The sequence below is a fragment of the Schistocerca cancellata genome, chromosome 2, assembly GCF_023864275.1.
Source record: "Schistocerca cancellata isolate TAMUIC-IGC-003103 chromosome 2, iqSchCanc2.1, whole genome shotgun sequence".
NCBI classification, from domain to species: domain Eukaryota; kingdom Metazoa; phylum Arthropoda; class Insecta; order Orthoptera; family Acrididae; genus Schistocerca; species Schistocerca cancellata.
This window is the reverse complement of record NC_064627.1, coordinates 566241583-566264475: the sequence shown is the minus strand read 5'-3', so window position 1 is coordinate 566264475 and position 22893 is coordinate 566241583. Positions and strand designations below refer to the sequence as shown.

At 52.6% G+C, this 22893-nt stretch overlaps 1 protein-coding gene across 1 annotated transcript in view; it reads left to right on the top strand.

The window, feature by feature from the left end:
- The first annotated feature begins 7991 nt into the window (after positions 1 to 7991).
- Positions 7992 to 22893, top strand: part of LOC126156501 (trichohyalin-like) — a 170206-nt gene continuing 155304 nt past the window's right edge. The window contains exons 1-2 of the mRNA XM_049916315.1: positions 7992 to 8240; positions 11038 to 11531. Coding sequence (XP_049772272.1) covers positions 7992 to 8240; positions 11038 to 11531 — 743 coding nt within the window. The remainder of the gene's footprint in view (positions 8241 to 11037; positions 11532 to 22893) is intronic.

The window sequence follows — 22893 nt, the reverse complement described above, 5'->3', positions numbered from 1 at the left end:
GTGCAGGTAAACAGCGACCTCAGTCTATGTGATTGCCGTAAGCTTAGTGACAACAGTGCATCCTAATTTAAGTTATACAATATAGGTTTGTTTCTAACAAGTGTAATGTTCATATGCAGATGTAATTGTGATCTTCTATGTTATACTCTCTGATCGTAATGTGAAAAAAATGTTAACTTCTAGCACTGAAGATGGTCACTCAGTGACAGAAAATCGATTTTGTGATAGTAAAAAATATACGACCAATGCTGTCTCTTTTTTCAAGTATACCTGTTATCTGGTCGTAGTGCACAAGACAACATGGAGTCACCAATCAACAAAAATGATCTACACAAGGACTTAAAAGCACTTACTTTAGTTCAATAGAGGTCCACTGCTCAGGAACACTCATCTTCAATAATTTGTCAGCAAACATAAAAAATTTAGTTACAAATAAAGATCAGTTTAAAAGGATCCTGAAAGACTTACTAGTGGCCAACTCCTACTCCATTGACGAAATTTTTAATAGAAACAAATTATGTATTGTATTTATTCATACTATTAGTATTGCTATTTCAGCTTTAAAAAATTGACATGTTCCACATCCACGAGGATCTCCTCAGCACGTATCTATTGAACGAAAAACTAATCTAATCTGGGTGAAGCCGTGGGTTTTACGACGACACGATAAAAGTATTCAACAAAACTTCTTACATGAGCTTACAGTGGAAGACGTCAAGTGGTACATCAATTACTTAAGAATGGATGAGCATACATTCCTGTATGTGCTCAGTGAAGTGTATCCTCATATCACAAAGCACAATATTCACTTAAGAACTGCTACATCTTCACAAGACAGGCTCACTGTAACACTCCGATTCCTTGCTACAGGAGAGGGTTATGTTATGTTATGTTATGTTAGGTTAGGTCAGGTCAGGTCTCGTCTCGTCTCGTCTCCAATCTTCTTATTTTATTTTTGTATTCAGGGTGCCTCACGTTGTAAAGCGCCTCATCAGCTTCATACGTCTCTCTTAATTTTGTGGTTGTCGACACACACCAATTGTATTTACCGGCAATGTTTATAAAAACACTACAAACGAAAGAACGCTGCAGCGATGCTAGCGCTCCATGTGGTAACATGTCACATTGCAGTGACCAGAAGACAAGCGATTTCTTTGATCGAATCTAGAGCGAGGCCCTAGATTTGATCAAATATTGGACGACATTTGACAAAGTTCCTATTACACAATCAAATATCTTTGACAAAGATTTTGGACAAAGATATTTGACAAAGAAATTTGATAGTGTAATACCGGCCTAACCAGTACGACGCACTACAAGATGGCGCCGACTCCGAAGATGCAGATGAGCCTACGCCAATGGCCACAGACGACAATACACAACGCTCTGGCCCTAAACTGCCGGCCGGCCGCGGTGGTCTAGCGGTTCTGGCGCTGCAGTCCGGAACCGCGGGTCTGCTACGGTCGCAGGTTCGAATCCTGCCTCGGGCATGGGTGTGTGTGATGTCCTTAGGTTAGTTAGGTTTAAGTAGTTCTAAGTTCTAGGGGACTTATGACCTACGATGTTGAGTCCCATAGTGCTCAGAGCCATTTGAACCATTTTTGAGCCTAAACTGCCACCGATTGTCGTCGTATATCCCGAAGATTATATGACGCTTCGAGAATGGCTGAAAAACAACCTGAAGAATGCCATTACAGCCAAACACTGTGGAGATCGTTTGAAGTTAACAGTCACCACCACTGAGAATTACGTGGCTGTCATGGACATGGTTGGGGCACGTGGTATACCTAACTACACCTTCCCTACAGTGCGCCCAAAAGTTCCCAAGGTTGCCATGAGAGGCATGCCACTGAAGATGACCGCTGAAGTCTTTCAGGACGGACTCATCAACATGGGTTTTGCACCTACTGCTACCACACGGATGAAGATGCCTGGTACGCAGCGACCCATTCCCTTGATGGAGACAGAGTTGCCTGATACACCTGACAACACGCAAATATACCAAGTCACCCGGTTCGCCGACCTCTCAGTGACTGTCGAGAAATTACGTGCACGAAAGATGCTTTAATTGTCAAGAGCCAGACCACACTTCTCGCCTGTGTCGCATGAAGCCACGATGTGTAAAATGCGGCGAAGGTCACCTCAGCCAGCAGTGCACCCGGAAACAGGAAGAACCGCCCACCTGCGCCCTGTGCAAGCGGGCTCATCCTGCAAGCTACCGTGGTTGTGCTGTTCACAAAGCAGCCAGCAAAGCCAAAGTAAGGATTACCTCCCTTGCGCCAGATGTCACGCTCCGACGGCCAGCAGATGCGGCGCCGAGCTGCGCCACCACCTGCTCCCACTGCTGCTACTCAGCGACAACCTGCCCAACGGCGACTGCGTGCTGCTAGGGCAGACCTCGGCTACGCAGACGTCCTCCAGGGCCGGAAAATGCCTCCTCCTGCCCCTGCTGCCCAGCCTACGAGACACACTGAAGACAGACCTGCTCCTCCTGCTGCAGCGTATGACTTCATCACAGTATTAAAAGTAGTACAGGCCACCCTTGTGGCTGTCTCCGCCGCTCTGGCCCAGCTGCCGAACGCAATCACTGCTGCAGTCCAGCCCTCAGAAGCTTCCCCACCACCACGGCGATCACCACCACTGGACATGGCCCATAACTGTAGACGCCTCCAGAACTTCACGGCTGCGCTTCTCGAATTGCGGCAGTTTCTTCAGGATAACAATGTGGACGTGTGTCTTCTCACAGAGACTCACCTCAAACCTGGCCTTCGAGCAAACGCCCCCAACTATGTCTGCTATCGCAACGACAGGCTGACGGCTGGTGGTGGGACAGCCATATATGTTAAGTGGACACTCCAGCACTATCGTGTCCCCCTACCACGACTAGATTCCTGTGAAGCCACAGCCATTGCAGTGGAGACGTCCCTCATCTTTCTCTCCATGTACAGACCGCCAAGCACCGTTCATGACGCTGACACTCTTCTCCACGTTGGAGACAAGCTCTTCCTCGCTGGAGATATGAATGCCAAGCACCAGATCTGGAATTCGCGGACACAGAACATCGGTGGGAGGCGACTTTATCATGCTGCTGAGAGGGCACAAGCTTTCCTCCATGGACCTGACGAGCCGACGCACTATCCTCCAAACGGCAACGCTCCAGACGTCTTGGACATTTCTCTTGTCAAAGGTGTAAACTGGTTTGTCACACCAGAAGTTCTCCATAACATGAACTGCGACCACCTGCCGGTCCTCTTTTGACTGCACGTCAATCCACTTCCTCAAGCAGCTAAGCTCGACACCCGGAAGACCGACTAGCCACATTTCCGGCAGCTTTTTCTGGATCACCTCCCAGAAGAGCCACCATCGCTGGACACAGATGTCTATGCTGCTCTCGACACCCTGACCGCGGCTCTCACCACAGCTGTCGTTGACTCCACTCCATCTCCAAGGACTTCCACTGTGCCAGCTCCAGCTCTCCCTGCAGACATCCAGTATCTTATCCAGGAACGCAACTTTCTCAACAGAGTTTGGCACGAAACACACCAGCCTCATCTGAAACGTCACATCAATCATCTACGCCGCACCACCAAGGGTGCACTTATTGGCAAGGGGTCCACGAAAACTGTCACTTGCTCACTCTTTGTGGGGCCACTTTTGCTCCAAAAAGACACCTTCTTGGATTAAGTTTCAGTCCACCTTGTTAGAGACACTTAAGAACGGCCCTCAGTCTTTTTATGTGTTCATCAAATGTCTCTCATCATACAGACCAAGTACAGGGACAGTCGTCAGATTAATCCTGGGGCTGACACGTGGGAGATTGTCCGCTCCCTCACTCGGCATCGCCCACAACTGCCACCACTCACAACCACAGACGGACCTGCCTACATGTCTGCCGCTAAAGCAGAGGCCCTGGCGACGACTTTTGAGGCAAACTTCCGGCCACTTGTGGAACCTGTTGTAGGGAAGCAGCCTACTCACGCCTTATAAAATTCACATCAGTCTTTCCATTGTGTGCCAGCCAGTCCGCTGCAACTAGCTCTGACGTCATAAATGTTGCGCAATACTTCAAAAATCAATTAAATAACCTGAAACGTTTCTAGCATGACAGGAGTAATACTAAATCAATATGTGTTGAATATCAGTTCAATAACTTTAACCATTTTCGAAATTTGGACGTTTTTCTGTAAAAATCATTGGCGCAACAGAAAAGAGCTAGAAACTTAAAAATTTATATTTAGATTCCTTTTGCATAATAATTTAGTAGAAACAGTATTCTGGATCTCACAAATTAAAATTTTAGTTGAAATTCATGATTTTCTGGTTTTTATCTTAAAAATTAAGGAAGCAAGATAGATTAAGTAGGCGAATAAATAAAGCTAGTATATTTGAATTTACGTAGATGGGAGATCCGCTATAATCATAAAGATGTGAGAAGTTTCAACTGAATAACTATAAAACTATAGCGATAGCGTATCTCCAAAGAGCAAGTTCAGAGCTCGTCTACTGTGTGTAGTGTTGTTGTTGTTGTGGTCTTCAGTCCTGAGACTGGTTTGATGCAGCTCTCCATGCTACTCTATCCTGTGCAAGCTTCTTCATCTCCCAGTACCTACTGCAACCTACATCCTTCTGAATCTGCTTAGTGTATTGATCTCTTGGTCTCCCTCTACGATTTTTACCCTCCACGCTGCCCTCCAATGCTAAATTTGTGATCCCTCGATGCCTCAGAACATGTCCTACCAACCGATCCCTTCTTCTAGTCAAGTTGTGCCACCTCTCGCCCAAAATATTTGACTCAGCCACGTCAGACTTTTATTATGATTACTTACTTGTGTGCTGATTGCACAATTAAATTGAAAGCTTCATCGGCCATCAGCAAAGGAAGCAATGATTTATTCGATAACTTAAAGTGGTGCATTACTAACCCAGCGGCTAGTCGGGAGAGCAGATTTGATCAGGCGTTCCCTTAGCCGTCCGCACCGTGGCTTTATATGTAAGAACGCTGCGTGAGAGAAGGATGGCCCCAGTTCTCTCCAGACGCTGATTAGCGCACCACCTGTGCCGGGAGTCGCGTCGCGTCGGTATCGTTGATATAAACTGTTGTGGATTGGCAAGACAGCCAACCCACTATGACAGGAAGCCGAAATGCACACGTTTAAGCTCACGCAGGCTGGCGTGAGGTCTGGAACAGGACACGGAAATGAGACTAGTAAAATAAGTACGTAGCTGCTGGAATACTTAACTTTAATCCATAATTGGCGAACATCGCTCTTGACGGTACATGTTTTACAGCATCAATAGTAACGTAATGGCGCCTTGCTAGGTCGTAGCAAATGACGTAGCTGAAGGCTATGCTAACTATCGTCTCGGCAAATGAGAGCGTAATTTGTCAGTGACCCATCGCTAGCAAAGTCGGCTGTACCACTGGGGCGAGTGCTAGGAAGTCTCTCTAGACCTGCCGTGTGGCGGCGCTCGGTCTGCAATCACTGATAGTGGCGACACGCGGGTCCGGCGTATACTAACGGACCGCGGCCGATTTAAAGGCTACCACCTAGCAAGTGTGGTGTCTGGCGGTGACACCACATAAACAGCCTCGGATGCAGTAATAAGTTACTCGGGATACGCGTAACCATGAAATCGTTTTCGAGTGAAGTGTTAATTTTAGGATGACGTTAATGATCTATCTTTAGTTTACGTATGTCGTATTTTCACGTGCCGCCGCAGGACAGACATTCTACCATTATTAGCGTGGCGTTTGATGAACATTATCATCAAATTACGGCGAGCATTCACTTAAACATTTAATTTGAACAGTTATAGTGGCATCAGCGCATTAGACTCTGAACTGCTCTGGTAGTTGGATTGTGTGGATTCTTTTTGGTCTGTGACTTTCAGAATATAGTGAACATTTTAGAGAGAATGGTTTTTGATTATGAATCCCAGACAATCTCCTAATTCCTCATAGCTATAAGCTGTAGCTATAAATGTATTTCTCAGATGAAGTGGGCACTTGGAATTCTAATTACAGGCTTCACGTTTTGCTACTCACTTTCTGGTTGCCAATATTGTAGTTAGAGAGCCAGTGTTGAGAACAGCAAACAACAGCATTAAATAAATAATAGGAACATTAACAATTATTCCACCTGCCGCCCCACACCGTCAACCTGGAGAACGTCCATACTGTTGAGACCAGACTTGCTGCCTTCCTCGATGGAGACCATGGTGATGCACCATTGTACCGACGTCGGAACGGGAGGTCACTGAACACATTAGACGACTGCCCCAGAAGAAGGCCCCAGGGCATGACAACGTTGATGGGAGAGTCCTCCGCATGCTGTCCAGGCTAGCCATCTTGTATGTAGTAGCTCTCTTCAACGCCATCTTTGAACAAATGCAGTTCCCAGAAGGTTGGAAGAAGGCTGTCGTTGAGGCAGTCCCACAGCCAGGCAAAAAACAAGACCTTACCGGCGAATTATCGCCCCATTAGCCTCCTCCCGACGTTGAGCGAAGTGTTCGAGGGAATCCTACTCTCCAGATTCTGCTGGCTGCTCCACCAGGACAACATCATCCCACGGGAGCAGTTTGGATTCCGTCAGCATCATTGAACCACTCAGCAGTTACTCCGCGATGTCGAGGAGGGAACACTGGCCTTCAACAACCGGGAGTTTTGCGGTCTTGTCCTGCTTGATGTGTCATAGGCTTTTGACACTGTATGGCACCAAGGCCTATTCTACAAGCTGTTCCACCTCGGCAGCCCTTCGAGCCTCGTCCGCCTACTTGCCAGCTACCTCTAGGAGCGTACTTTTGTCATCCGGGTTGGCACTTCATTTGTTCGCCAAGTCCTTGCTGGAGTACCACAAGGGAGCGTTCTTGGCCCAATCTGCCAGTTTCCCCGAGAGTCAGTCGCGCCATCTACACAGATGACACGGCCCTCTTCTCGCGACACCGAAAGATCGACGCCGTCCTCCGACGTTTACAAACTGCACTGCAAGACCTTGAGCATTGGGCTGCCGACTGGAGGATCGGCTTCAACGCCACCAAAACGCAGGGGATGATTTTTACCCGCCATCGCTCACCTGATGCGCAACCACAGGTTTTTTGTAACCAGCCCATCACCTGGACAACGACTGCCACGTACCTTGCAGTCCTCCTCGATCGCCAGCTAACCTGGAAGGCTCACATCACCGCTGTCCGCTGTGGCAGACGTCTCAGAGGGCCGGAGCATTATACCCCATGCTCAACGCAACCTCCTCGCTCCCAGTCGACAACAGTCTGCGTCTCTACCGCACCCGCATCCATCCAGTCATGGACTACGCATGTGAAGTCTGGGGCAACACTTCCCCCTCGCACATTCAGAAGCTACAACTTCAAAACAAGATATTGCGACGCATTCACCATGTACCAAACGACTTTCCTTACCATCTCCTACACCAGGCAGGAGAAGGACCCCTAGAAAGGGAGCGATTTCAAGAAGCGGCGCGCCGGTTTTATAATACCACCCGCACTTCCGACAACCCACTCGTCCAGCAGCTAGGACGACCAAATGAAAATCAAGACCACTATAGGCGGCCTGTTGCCCTGATTGAATAGTCAGGTCAGCATCGAAGCTTCACCACCAATGACTCCTCTCCGAGACTTACGCTATCACACAAGATGTCCACCACCACCTTCAACCCACAGCAGTGGTAAGAAATGCCCATTCGGTAAACCCTACGTTCCAGATGGACTGGGCTATTCCACACCCAGTCCAGAAGGATGAGGCCGCGCGCGCGCACGCCACACGCATTCGGAGTTAGTCTTCCGTCGAAAGCGGACTTGTCGCGCGCGAGCTCCTGATATCAACGGATACTACTTCGGCTGAGGGTGTGGCGGATCGCCGTTCGGCGGAGAATACATCGTTGGCGGCCACATCCGGCCCCCCACCTATGATGACCAGGCAGAGACAACGCGGGAATGACCTGTTGACGACCACTGCACGGACACTGGACATCGGTATGGATTGTACACCTGACTCGTCCGGCGAAGACGACGACGGCCACCAGCAGAATCGACGTAAGCGGACTGGCGAAGCCACCTCCGGGGCGGACGAGGGCTTTCGGAAGCCGCTGAAGAAAAAAATTTCGAAGCAGCGGCCAGACGCGGACGCGGTGCCAACGTCCAACCGCTATGACGTCATCCAGGATGGCGCGGACGACGGTCAACTGCCACCACAGCAGCAGCAGGGGGCACAGCAGCAGCAGGGGGCACAGCAGCAACTGTCCCAGCGCCAAATACAGCGGAAGGTGCCGCCAATTGTGTTGCAGTTCAAAAATTCTTAAAAGCAACTGCACACATGGCTAAAGGAAAATTGCAAGCAGTCGTTCACTGCCACACACACGTGGGGTGACACCCTCAAACTCAGCTCTCCTGCACCGAGGATTATGTGGCAGTCATGGATATGATTGGGTGGGAGGGTATACCAATATATACCTATCCAGCAGTCCGTCCGCCAACCCTGAAGGCACTCTTCAAGCATGTTCCGACGTCCTTAACGCATGAGGAACTGAAGGAAGAATTGGAGGACGTTGGCTTCGTGGTGACGGTGGTAGACTACAATCGCATGCCTGGAACCAACAAGCTCACCGGACATCGCGTCGTCGTCCTGCAGGATACACCCAAGCACTGGGAAATCTTCCAGCTCACCCACTTCTACGATCTCTCTAGTATGGTGGAATGTCTGAGGAAAACCCGCAGTCCGGTCCAATGCTTCTGGTGCCAAGGGTTTAACCATGTGGCATGCCACTGCACTATGCCGCGTATGTGCGTCAAGTGTGGTGCCGACCACGACAGCCGCAATGTCCGAGGAGCTGGCATGAGCCGCCTGTCTGTGGCCTGTGCGGAGGCAGCCATCCTGACAGTTTTCACTCCTGTGTCAACACAAGGAGGCTAGCCGTCGGCAACAGGGACTTCCGCCTGTCCAGCCCTCCAGACGTGCAGATACCCGCCAGAGACGTCAAACACCGCCCACACGACCGGCCAACGACAAGCTCACGTGGCCCTTCCTGATGGAATGCCGGTCGGTGAGGATCCAGCCAGGTGTCTCTGTGGCAGATGCACTGAAGGGCGTCTCCCACCCACAGGCAACTTCAGCTGTAGAGGTGCAAAGCATGCCACCGCCTCCACAACGCCAGAGCCATCAGCCAACTTCTCCTCTGACCACAGCAGCACCTTCGGTTGGGCTTCAGGACATCTGCCAGCTTATGCAACACTTGACCACGATGAAGACTGAGCTGACCACTGCCATCGTCACCCCCTGCGGGTTCGGGGGTTAGAATAGGCCCGCGGTATTCCTGCCTGTTGTAAGACGTGGCTAAAAGAGTCTCAACTGTTTCGGCCTTTAATGTGATGGTCCCCATTGGGGTTTGACCTCCATTTTTCCAAATTCAACAGAAGTATGAGCCTTTTGGGGAAGGACACCTTACGTGGTGCACCATGAGTCCTCTGTGCCCTAAGACCTTGGCACTCTTGATCGCCTTTGCGTCGACACTGCACCCTCCATCCCTCATTTTGGGCTTACACAGCTGATGGATTGTGTAAGTTACGCCTTTAGTGCGTCATCATCTGCACCCACGATCACTATGGACTACCCATGGCACCCAAAATCCAGCACGGTAGCCAGCCCGTTGTGGTGGGGTCGTCATGTACCCTCTAGGTTGTAGCCCCCTGACGACACAGGGATCATACTGCCGATGCCTGAGCTGACACCTCCCCACGTAAGCCAAGGAGTCGATGCTCGTCTCTCTAGGGCATCAGGACTCCCGGCAACGGCCATCCTGCTGTGGCTGGGTGGCGCCCGTGGGGAGAGCCCCTGGTCAGAGTGGGTGGCATCGGGGCGGATGCCCCGCAATGAAGCGGCTGAAGTCTCAATCCGGTGGTCGCAACGACCGCCAACGTCTCTAAGCGCGGTAAGACAGAATTTAATGCTGTGACATATAACCCCAAATCGTTCCCTTCCCTAGCCACGCCATTGGAGGAACGTAGGGCTGCGGACAGACAGTAGCCGTATTCACCGCGATACCTTGTGTGCAGCAGAACCGATGGGGATTCGTTTTTGGGGACTAAGCCTCTCTTCTTTGTTCACCATCTTCAAGATAAGTTTGGGTAAGTGGCGTCTGTTTCCAAAATGAGGAGCGGGGCTATTTTGATACAAGCAGTTTCACCTGCACAGTCACGGGCGTTACTCGCCTGTGAGAAGCTCGGTGACATCCCCGTTCACGTCACTCCCCATAAGTCCGTAATTTGGTCCAGGAGATTATCTTTCATAAAGATCTTCTGCTACAGTCTGATGACCAGCTACGGGAGAACCTGGCACGACGAGGTGTGCACTTTGTCCGTCGTGTTTTTAGGGGGCCCAAGGATAATAGAGTCGCTACTGGTGCCTTCATCCTGGCCTTTGAGGGTGACTGCTTGCCTGAGAAGGTCAAGGTCATGATCTACCGGTGCGATGTCAAGCCCTATGTCCTGCCCCCTATGCGATGCTTCCAGTGCTCGAAGTTCGGACATATGTCCTCCAGATGCACTGCCAGCCCCACGTGTCGTGATTGTGGACGACCTTCACATCCTCATGTTCCATGTGCTCCGCCTCCCACCTGCGTTAACTGTGTCGAGCATCATTCTCCCTGCTCGCCAGACTGTGCAGTCTACCAAAGAGTGCGGAAGATACAAGAAATTAAGACCCTGGACCGTTTAACTTACCAAGAGGCAAGGAAGAAGCTAGAACGGCTCAACCCCACATCTATGTTGAGGAGTTACGCTGCTGCAACTCTGCCGCCACCAGTTCCTGCAAAGGCTCCCTTCTCAGTTGGCTCACAAAACAGTAAAGTTACGCCTGCCCCAACGCTGGTAGGGGCCACACTCTCTTCCACTGTTCCAAAAACACCCGTTTTGGGAGCAGTGGACCCCGAATAACTGGGGACATCCATCCCCACCTCTCAGCCGGGTAGCCACCAGCCTCCTCTGGCTGCTCAGCCGGAGAGGCAAGAACCTCTTCCGGCTCCTCAGCCGGAGAGGCAAGAACCTCTTCCGGCTCCTCAGCCGGAGAGGCAAGAACCTCTTCCGGCTCCTCAGCCGGAGAAGCAACAGCCTCCTCCGGCTGCTCAGCCGGAGAAGCAACAGCCTCCTCCGGCTGCTCAGCTGGAGAAGCAACAGCCTCCTCCGGCTGCTCAGCTGGAGAAGCAACAGCCTCCTCCGGCTGCTCAGCTGGAGAAGCAACAGCCTCCTCCGGCTGCTCAGCTGGAGAAGCAACAGCCTCCTCCGGCTGCTCAGCTGGAGAAGCAACAGCCTCCTCCGGCTGCTCAGCTGGAGAAGCAACAGCCTCCTCCGGCTGCTCAGCTGGAGAAGCAACAGCCTCCTCCGGCTGCTCAGCTGGAGAAGCAACAGCCTCCTCCGGCTGCTCAGCTGGAGAAGCAACAGCCTCCTCCGGCTGCTCAGCTGGAGAAGCAACAGCCTCCTCCGGCTGCTCAGCTGGAGAAGCAACAGCCTCCTCCGGCTGCTCAGCCGGAGAGGGGACAGCCTCCTTAGGCCTCACTCGTTCGGAAGGGGTCCCTTGGGGGAGTCCCTTCCAATGATTTTACCAGTGTCTCGCAAGACGCTAGCCAGTGGCTGAGTAAGCCACCAGCTGCTGGTCTAAGGGCTTCACGCTCTTCCTCTGTTCCTGACAATGCATCAGGAAAGCCCTCCCAGCATGCGAACCCTCCTCCCAAAGACAAGAGAGAGAAGAGGAAGCTCTCTAAGAGGCCTAAGGACCCAGTGGTTCCCGCAGAAACGCTTCCTGTCAGCTCAGCCTCTGAGGATGAGGTCGAGCTCTTTGCGTCCCATGATGACCTCGATCTTGCCGTCTCAGAAACGATGGCAGTTGCGACGTCAGTCACTCAGTCCGTGGCAGCATGTGACTCTGTGAAGTAATTTGCTTTTTCAGTACCTTAATGCCCTTACAGGACACGCTTTGTACAATCCTCCAGTGGAAATGTGGTGGTTATTTTAGCCATCTCCCTGAGCTACGACAGCATCTAAGCATGACACCTGCTTTCTGCATAGCCCTCCAGGAAACCTGGTTCCCAGCAATGCGGACCCGTGTCCTTCGTGGATACAGGAACTGCAACCGTAGCATTTACAATAGTGTGTCAGGTAGAGCCTGCGTGTATGTCCTTACCTCTGTATATAGTGCTCCTGTGCCCCTTCAAACATCATTGGAAGCTGTGGCTGTCCGCGTAAGGACTACCCAGGACATAACCGTCTGCAGCGTCTATCTCCCTCCAGGTGGTACAGTCTCGCTGGCCGAATTGGCTGCACTTGTCGCCTGTCGCCCAACTCCCCACGCCTTTTCTTCTCCTGGGGGATTTTAACGCCCACAATCCCCTGTGGGGTAGAACGAAGGTTACTGGCCGAGGCAGAGAGGTCGAGAATCTCATCTCCCAACTCGACCTCTGCCTCTTAAACACTGGCGCTGCCACACATTTCAGTGTGGCGCATGGCACGTTCTCGGCCATATATCTGTCGTTGTGCAGCCCAGGGCTTGTACCATCGGTCCACTGAAGAGTCCACGACGACTTGTGTGGTAGTGACCATCTTCCTTTCACTACCACAGCGTCACTCCCTTGAACGCTCGCCTAGATGGGTTGGTTGGTTGGTTTGGGGGATGAAAGGGACCAGACTGCTACGGTCATCGGTCCCTTTTTCCAAATACACCCACAGAGAATAAAAACGAGGAACAGAATAGATCACAGACGATACAGAACAAGAGAAACGGAGACAAGGACAAGACAAAACGAACTAAAACCACACAGAGTGTGACAGTGGTTGGCCGACCATAGAAATAAAAAAGGAAAAGCCAACCACTTAGAAACACATTACAAGATCAGTTTAAAATCATAGGCCAAAGGCCAGAATCAACACAAAAAATAAAATAAAACAGAAACACTCAGATGAAAGAATAAAAACTCCCTGCCCTAATAAAACGTAAAACTAAGGCAGCCATAACAGGGTCATCAGATAAAACGGCAGGGCGCGTATCAGGCAGCGCAAATGTCTGCCTGACCACAGCTAAAAGGGGGCAGGCCAACAGAATGTGGGCCACCGTCAAAGCCGCCCCGCAGCGACATACAGGAGGGTCCTCCCGGTGCAGTAAATAACTGTGTGTTAGCCGGGAGTGGCCAATGCGGAACCGACAAAGGACGACTGAGTCCCTGCGGTTGGCTCGCATGGAGGACCGCCACACAGTCGTCGTCTCCTTAATGGCACGGAGTTTATTGGGCGTGATCCGATCGCACCATTCAGCGTCCTAAAGCGCAAAAACTTTCGGCGTAGGACTGCCCGCAAATCAGCCTCTGGGAGGCCAACATCCAGAGATGGTTTACTCGTGGCCTCTTTCGCCATGCGGTCAACATGTTCATTGCCCGGGATACCGACATGACCGGGGGTCCACACAAAGACCACAGAGCGGCCGCAACGCGCAAGAGAATGCAGGGACACATGGATAGCCATCACCAGACGAGAACGAGGAAAACACTGGTCGAGAACTCGTAAACCGCTCAGGGAATCGCTACAGATAACGAAGGACTCACCTGAGCAGGAGCGGATATACTGTAGGGCTCGAAAGATGGCGACTAGCTCAGCAGTGTAAACGCTGCAGCCAGCCGCCAAGGACCGTTGTTCGGAATGGTCCCCTAGAGTTAGCGCATACCCGACACGACAAGCAACCATCGAACCGTCGGTGTAAACAATTCCAGTGCCCTGATACGTGGCCAGGATGGAATAAAAGCGGCGGCGGAAGGCCTCTGGAGGGACCGAGTCCTTCGAGCCCTGTGCCAAGTCGAGCCGAAGGCAAGGGCGAGGAACACACCACGGGGGGGGGGGGGGGGGGGGGCGGTACGCAGAGGCGCCTGGAAAGGAGGTGGAACAGGGAAAAACTCAAGCCCGCAGAGAAGCTCCTTGACGCGTACGGCGATCGGACAACCCGACCGGGGCCGACGGTCTGGCAGATGGACGACTGACTGCAGGAACAGGACAAGATAATTTGGATGCCCGGGCAAGCTTAGAACATGGGCAGCATAAGCGGCCAGCAAACGTTGGCGCCGGAGGTACACCTGCCTCCACTAGTACGCTGTCCACAGGGCTGGTGCGGAAAGCACCAGTGGCAAGGCGTATCCCGCTGTGGAGAATTGGGTCCAGCACCCGTAACGCAGATGGGGATGCTGAGCCATAAGCCAGGCTCCCATAATCCAGACGGGACTGGATTAACGCCTGGTAGAGCCGCAACAGGGTAGAGCGGTCGGCGCCCCAGCGGGTGTGGCTCAAGCATCTCAGAGCGTTTAGATGCCGCCAACACGTCTGTTTAAGCTGCCGGATATGAGGCAGCCAAGTCAACCGGGCATCGAAAACCACCACCAAAAACCTGTGGGTCTCCACCACAGCAAGGAGTTCGTCGGCAAGATAAAGCCGCGGCTCAGGATGGACTGTTCGGCGCCGGCAGAAATGCATAACGCGGGTCTTAGCTGCCGAAAACTGAAACCCATGCGCTACAGCCCAAGACTGCGCCTTACGGATAGCGCCCTGTAGCTGACGTTCAACAGCTGCAATGCCAGTAGAGCTGTAATAAAGGCAGAAGTCGTCAGCATACAGGGAAGCAGAGACAGAATTTCCCACGGCCGCAGCGAGCCCGTTAATGGCTATTAAAAACAGGCAGACACTTAAAACAGAACCCTGTGGCACACCGTTCTCCTGGACGTGGGTGGAACTATAGGAGGCTGCGACTTGCACGCGGAAGGTACGATACGACAGAAAATTGCGGATAAAGATCGGCAGAGGGCCCCGAAGACCCCATCCATGAAGCGTAGAAAGGATGTGATGACGCCATGTGGTATCGTACGCCTTCCGCATGTCGAAAAAGACAGCGACCAGGTGCCGACGGCGGGCAAAGGCAGTACGGATGGCCGACTCCAGGCTCACCAGATTGTCGGCGGCGGAGCGGCCTTTCCGGAACGCACCCTGAGACAGAGCCAGAAGGCCCCGAGACTCCAGTACCCAATTCAAGCGCCGGCTCACCATCCGTTCGAGAAGCTTACAAAGAACGTTGGTGGGGCTAATGGGGCGGTAGCTGTCCACCTCCAGAGGGGTCTTTCCAGGTTTCAAAACGGGGATGACAACGCCTTCCCGCCATTGCGACGGAAACACACCCTCGACCCAAAGACGGTTGTAAAGATCGAGAAGGCGCCGCTGGCAGTCCACTGAAAGGTGTTTCAGCATCTGACAGTGGATGCCATCTGGCCCAGGAGCGGTATCAGGGCATGCAGCTAGGGCACTGCGAAATTACCACTCACTGAATGGAGCATTTTAAGATTCTGGGTGGTTGGTGCGAAACGAAAGGCTCCGACGTTCCATCCACTCTTTAATGGAGCGGAAGGCCTGGGGGTAATTCGCAGATGCGGAACTCATAGCAAAATGCTCTGCTAAGCTATTGGCAATGACGTCGGAGTCAGTACAAACTGCTCCATTCAGTGAGAGCGCAGGGACGCTGGCAGGGGTCCGATAGCCGTAGACGCGTCGAATCTTGGCCCAGACCTGCGAAGGAGTGACATGGAGGCCAATGGTGGACACATACCGCTCCCAGCACTCCTTCTCGCCTTGGCGGATAAGGAGGCGGGCCCGCGCACGCAGCCGTTTGAAGGCGACAAGGTGGTCTAAGGAGGGATGTCGCTTGTGACGCTGGAGCGCCCGCCGGCGATCTTTAATCGCTTCAGCGATCTCAGGCGACCACCAAGGCACAGCCTTCCGCCGAGGGGACCCAGAAGATCGGGGAATGGCAGATTCGGCGGCAGTAACGATGCCGGTGGTGACCGATTGAACCACCGCATCAATGTCGTCAGTAGAGAGAGGCTCAAAAGCGGCAGTGGAGGAGAACAAGTCCCAGTCAGCCTTATTCATAGCCCATCTGCTAGGGCGCCCAGAAGAGTGACGCTGTGGTAGTGACAGAAAGATCGGAAAGTGGTCACTACCACACAGGTCGTCATGCACACTCCATTGGACAGATGGTAAGAGGCTAGGGCTACAGATTGAAAGGTCAATGGCGGAGTATGTGCCATGCGCCACACTGAAGTGTGTGAAGGCACCATCATTTAAAATCGAGAGATCGAGCTGCGACAATAAATGCTCAACGATGGCGCCTCGACCTGTTGCCATGACCCACCCCACAGAGGGTTATGGGCGTTGAAGTCGCCCAATAGCAAGAAAGGTGGCGGCAATTGGGCTATCAGCGCAGCCAGGACATGCTGCGAGACATCACCATCCGGTGGAAGGTAAAGACTGCAGACGGTAACAGCCTGTGGCGTCCACACCCGAACAGCGACAGCCTCTAAAGGTGTTTGGAGAGGGACAGACTCGCTGTGCAGAGTGTGAAGGACATAGAGGCAGACGCCACACGACACCCTTTCATACGCTGCCCAGTTCTTATAATAACACCGATAGCCACGGAGGGCGGGGGTTCGCATTGCTGGAAACCAAGTTTCCTGAAGAGCAATGCAGAAGAAAGGGTGAAGGCTGATAAGTTGTTGGAGCTCAGCTAGATGGTGGAAAAAACCGCCGCAGTTCCACTGGAGGATGATATTGTCCATGGCTGAGAAAGGCGTGAAAGGACTGGGAAGGCAATTTACGCCGCTTGTTCACTCACTGCCACCGATTCAGTACCCGTACGAGAGGCATCCATGGCGTCTGAGGGACCAGCGAGATCAAGGTCCTCAGCGGACGCTAGAATCTCGACTTCATCCTCAGACGCAGAGCGCGAAAGGTGCGGTGGGGTTGGTGCCACCAAGTTCTTTGGCCTTAGAGGTCTTTCTCTTGGACTTCTCTCGCTGAACCTTGGGTTGCACCAGCTGGGAAGGCTTCACCGATTCAGTCTCCAGGATAGAGGAGGATCGTGAAGCCCTACGCCCGGCCGCTGGTGAGGACTTATGCCACTGGCGGCCGTCATCCTTCCCGCTGGTGGAACCCTGGGAAGGGAGGGTCCCAAGGGAACTCTTACGGGCGAGAGTAGCCGAAGAAGTTAGACGCTTGTCCGGCTGAGAAGCGGGGACGGACGTCCCCGACGGGTGGGAGGAGGTTGCTCCTGAGGGAGGTGGTGCAGGAGCAAGCGGTTGGGTAGAGCCCCCCACGGGCAAGGGGGCAGGAGGAGTCTTACTGCTTATCGAGCTGGCTGGAAGTCTCGAAACTGATGGGGCTAGCACAGTTGTCGTAGCAGCTGCATAAGAAGATGTCATTCTCACAGGATGGAGTCTGTCATATTTCCTTTTGGCCTCAGTATAGGTCAGCCGGTCCAGGGTCTTATATTCCACAATTTTGCGCTCTTTCTGAAAGACTTTGCAGTCAGGCGAGCAAGGTGAATGGTGCTCCCCGCAGTTGACACAGATGGGAGGCGGGGCACATGGAGTATCGGGATGAGACGGGCGTCCGCAATCTCGACATGTGAGGCTGGAAGTGCAGCGGGAAGACATATGGCCGAACTTCCAGCACTTGAAGCACCGCGTCGGGGGAGGAATATAGGGCCTGACATCACATCGGTAGACCATCACCTTGACCTTTTCCGGTAATGTATCACCCTCGAAGCCCAAGATGAAGGCACCGGTAGCTATCTGATTTTCCTTCGTACCCCCATGAACGCGCCGGACGAAATGTACACCCCTGCGCTCTAAGTCGGCGCGCAGCTCGTCATCAGACTGCAAAAGAACGTCTTTATGGTAAATAACTCCCTGAACCATATTTAAACTCTGATGCGGCGTGATCGTAACAGCAACATCCCCCAACTTGTCACAAGCAAGCAACCGTCATGACTGGGCAGAGGATGCCGTTTGTATCAGGACCGATCCAGAGCGCATTTTGCACAAGCCCTCCACCTCCCCAGACTTGTCCTCTAAATGCTCCACGAAGAACTGAGGCTTTGTGGAGAGGAAAGACTCCCCATTAGCTCTTGTACAAACTAAGAATCAGGGCGAATAACTGCTACTGCCATCCTGAGACTTACATTCTTCCCACGGCGTGGCTTTCTGCATAGCCCTCCAGGGAACCTGGTTCCCAGCAATGCGAACCCCTGTCCTTCGTGGATACAGGGGTTATTACTGCAACCGTAGCACTTACAATATTGTGTCAGGTGGAGCCTGCGTGTATGTCCTTACCTCTGTCTATAGTGCTCCTGTGCCCCTTCAAACATCATTGGAAGCTGTGGCTGTCCGCGTAAGGACTACCCAGGACATAACCGTCTGCAGTGTCTATCTCCCTCCCAGTGGTACAGTCTCCCTGACCGAATTGGCTGCACTTGTCGCCCAACTCCCCACGCCTTTTCTTCTCCTGGGGCATTTTAACGTCCACAATCCCCTGTGGGGTAGAACGAAGGTTACTGGCCGAGGCAGAAAGGTCGAGAATCTCATCTCCCAACTCGACCTCTGCCTCTTAAACACTGGCGCTGCCACACATTTCAGTGTGGCGCATGGCACGTTCTCGGCCATAGATCTGTCGTTGTGCAGCCCAGGGCTTGTACCATCGGTCCACTGGAGAGTCCATGACGACTTGTCTGGTAGTGACCATTTTCCCATCTTCCTTTCACTACCACAGCGTCGCTCCCTTGAACGCTCGCCTAGATGGGCATTTAGCAAGGCAAACTGGGACACGTTCTCCTCTGCTGCCACTGTTGACTCTGTCCCCCACGGTACCATCGATGTGGCGGTTGAGACACTGACTGCAGCGACTGTTTCCGCTGTGGAATGTACCATTCCTCGTTCGTTAGGGTGCCCCCGGCGAAAGTCAGTGCCTTGGTGGTCTCCAGAGGTCGCTGACGCCATTAAATAATGTCGGCGGGCTCTTCAGCGACATAAGCGGCACCCGTCTCTGGAGAACCTCATTTTATTCAAACGTCTCCGTGCTCAGGTCCGGAGGGTTATCAAACGCCGGAAACAGGAGTGCTGGGAGAGGTACGTTTCCAACATTGGTTCCCGTACTTCCCCCTCCCAGGTGTGGATGAAGATTCGGCGCATCTTTGGATTGCAGTACTCTACAGGTGTCCCAGGACTTACCATCAACGGGGCGGTATCCACCGATGCCGATGCAATCGCCGAGCATTTCGCACAGCACTATGTTCGGGCCTCTGCGTCGGGGAATTACCCACCTGCGTTTCGTGCGCTCAAATGCCGGGAGGAAGGCAAACGGATTTCTTTTGCTTCTCGCCACCCTGAGGCGTATAACGTCCCATTTAGTTTGTGGGAACTCCAGAGCGCCCTGGCACAGTGCCCCGATACAGCCTCTGGGCCAGATGGCGTCCACAATCAGATGCTCAAACACCTTTGCCCGGACTGTCAGCGATGTGTTCTTGCCATCTTCAACCGCATATGGGGCGATGGTGTCTTTCCGTCGCAGTGGCGTGAAAGTACCATCATTCCGGTGCTGAAGCCTGGTAAGGACCCGGTTAATGTGGATAGCTATCGGCCCATCACCTTGACAAATACTCTGTGCAAGCTACTGGAACGTATGGTGAGTCGACGGCTGTGTTGGCTGCTCGAGTCTCGGGGTTTTCTGGCTCAGTGCCAGAGCGGCTTCCGTCAGGGCCGTTCCACCGCCGATACTTTGGTCTTCCTTGTGTCTGCAATCCGCACTGCTTTTTCCAGGCGCCAAAACCTCGTCTCTGTCTTTTTCGACCTCTCCAGAGCATATGACACGACGTGGCGGCACCATATTCTCGCCATGTTGCACGGGTGGGGTCTCCGGGGCTCTCTGCCCATTTTTATTCAGAATTTTTTATCTGTTCGGACATTCCGCGTTTTAATTGGCACCTCCCATAGTTCACTTCATATCCAGGAGAACGGCGTTCCACAGGGCTCTGTACTGAGCGTGCCCCTTTTCCTTGTGGCCATTAATGGCCATTAATGGTCTGTCTCACCCACGTTATATGCTGACGATTTCTGCATCTTGTTCAGCTCCTCCACCATTAGTGTTGCAGAACGTAGGTTGCAGGGAGCCATACACAAGGCGCAGACGTGGGCCCTTGCCCATGGGTTTCAATTTTCTCCTGCGAAGACTTGTGTTATGCACTTTTGTCGGCGTCGTACTGTCCATCCCCACCCTTAGCTTTATCTTCAGGATGCCATGCTCAGGGTTGTTGACACCGTTTTCTGGGATTACTTGGCTTCCACATATTCGTCAGCTCAAACGTCAGTGCTGGCAGCATCTGAATGCCCTCCGCTGCCTCAGCAACACAACTTGGGGCGCAGATCGTAACACGCTGCTGCAGCTCTACAAAGCCCTTGTGCTGTCCTGACTGGATTATGGGAGTGTGGCGTGTGGCTCAGCGTCGCCCTCAGCGTTGCAACTGCTGGACCCCATTCACCACTGTGGGGTTAGACAGGCGACAGGAGCATTCCACACCAGTCCTGTTAATAGCCTACTTGCTGAGGCTGGGGTTCCTCCGCTCCACATTCGGCGTCTACAACTCTTAGCCAACTATGCTGCCCACGTTCGTTGTTCGCCTCGTCACTTTAACTACCGTCTCCTTTTCGCTAATGCGGCAGTCCATACCCCACACCGGCGGCCTCGATCAGGCCATACCATTGGGGTCCGTGTTCGGTCACTCCATAGTGACCTCGAGTCTTCGGCTCTTCCATCTACTTTTCAGGTCCACCCACATACACCACCTTGGTGTATTCGTCGGCCGCAGCTTCGGCTGGACCTCTCACAATGGCAAAAGGATTCAGTTCCTCCTGCATTCTTGCGCCGCCAATTTCTTGCTCTCCTCGACTCATCCCGTGACTCGGAGGCTATCTATACAGATGGCTCGATGGTTGATGGCCGTGTGGGGTACGCTTATGCTCATGCGGAGTATGTAGACCAGTGCTCCTTGCCGGACAGCTGCAGTGTTTACACCGCAGAGCTAACAGCCATTTTTCGTGCCCTTGAGCGTATTCGTACCAGCACTGGCGAGTCTTTTGTCATTTACAGTGACTCTCTCAGTAGTCTACAGGCTCTTGACCACTGCTACCCACGCCATCCCATTGTTGTTGCCATCCAGGAGTCCGTTCATGCTCTTGAACAGCGTGGACGTTCAGTGGTGTTCATATGGACCCCGGGACACGTTGGGATAGCGGGAAACGAACAAGCCGACAAGTTAGCTAAAGAAGTCACCCGCAAACTGCCGTTGGAGATCGGCCTCCCGGCAACTGATCTCCGATCGGTGTTACGCCGTGGGGTCTTTGGGATGTGGGCAGACGAATGGCGCACTCTGTCTGTATCCAACAAGCTGCGGCGTGTAAAGGAGACCATGACCGTGTGGGGTTCCTCCATGCGGGCCTCTCGCAGGGATCTGTTGTTCTGTGCAGGCTCCGCATTGGTCACTCTTGGCTGACGCATGGTCATCTGCTGCATCGAGAGGACCCGCCTCATTGTCGCTGTGGTGAAACCATGACGGTGGCCCATATATTGTTGGAATGTCCTCTTTTAACCGCCCTCAGGCGAACTTTTAATCTCCTGGGTGATTTATCATCTCTTTTAGGTGACGATGTCTCTATGGAAGATCGTGTTTTAGGTTTTCTTCGAGCAAGTGGCTTTTATAGGTCCCTCTAATTTTATTGCGTCACCCTCTTTTGTGCTGTATCTTTTACTTTGTTTTGTGTTGTAATTCGACTCCACCCTAATCTTTTAGGCTGGAGGTTTTAACGCGTTGCACAGTGGCTGGCTCATCCTATTATTTTCATGATCAGCCAGCCACAGTCCTCTGCTGTGCAGTTTTAATTCCTTCTGCCTTTGTTCTCAATGTTGTTTTTGTTGCTGTGCTCCGTTTTTCGTGTTGTCTTACCATTGACCATGGGGCTTTTCTTCCCCCGGAATTTTTATTTTAGTGTTTCGCCTGACTGGTGGATGGTTTCACTGTGCTCTTTGTTTTTATGAAACAAGGGACCGATGACCTTTGCAGTTTGGTCCCTTTAAACTTCAAACCAACCAACCAACCTCCATCGCCGACCTGCCTGCCACCATCGCCGCCACGGTTGTGGGAAGATCATACGAATCAGATGACTGGTTTGTGGGGCGCAAGATCATACGAATCCTCCAGGCACATACTGAAGTTACTGCGGTCGCCCACCAACGCTGTCGCCTGGATGATCTCCGAATTGTGGTGTACAACGCTGTTAACCTCACATGCGATCTTGAGGAGGTCCGGCAGTTTTTGTTCGACACGATGTGGACATATGCCTGGTCAATGAGACCTTCCTCGAACTGGGCATCAGATCCATTATCGCCAACTACTGGTGCTTCCGGAATGACAGGCCGATGCAGAGAGGCTGTACAGCGATCTTCCTCCACTCCTCCATCAACCACTGTGAAGCCCAACCGCCCGCCATTGGGACTTTCGAAGTCACTGCCATACAAGTGGACACAGCCACAGGACTGGTCACGTTCATGGCCGTTTACCGGAGCCCTAGATGGCAGCTCCTCATCCTCTGGACTCCTGGAAAATATTACATTGCTGGTGGCCTCAAGTGCAAGCATGCTTCATGGAATTTCCTGGTCACCAACCCCAATGGCAGGCTTCTTCTCCAGGCAGCTGAAGAAGTCAATGCATATGTCTGTGGTACCGTGGAGCCGACATGCTATCAAAGCAGAGGGAGGTCCGACATCCTCAATGTCGCCATCGCCCAAGGGATTAACAAGTTCATGATGGCTGACGTAATCCACACCACGAACTCTGATCATTTGCGTGTTCTCTACCAACTGGACGTCAACCCAGCACAGAAACCAGGCCGCCTCAAACTCAACCAAACGGATTGGCACTGCTTCCAGCAACGAGTTACCACAGCCCTGTAGCAACAGGTGGCTGGCGCCTGCTGTCAC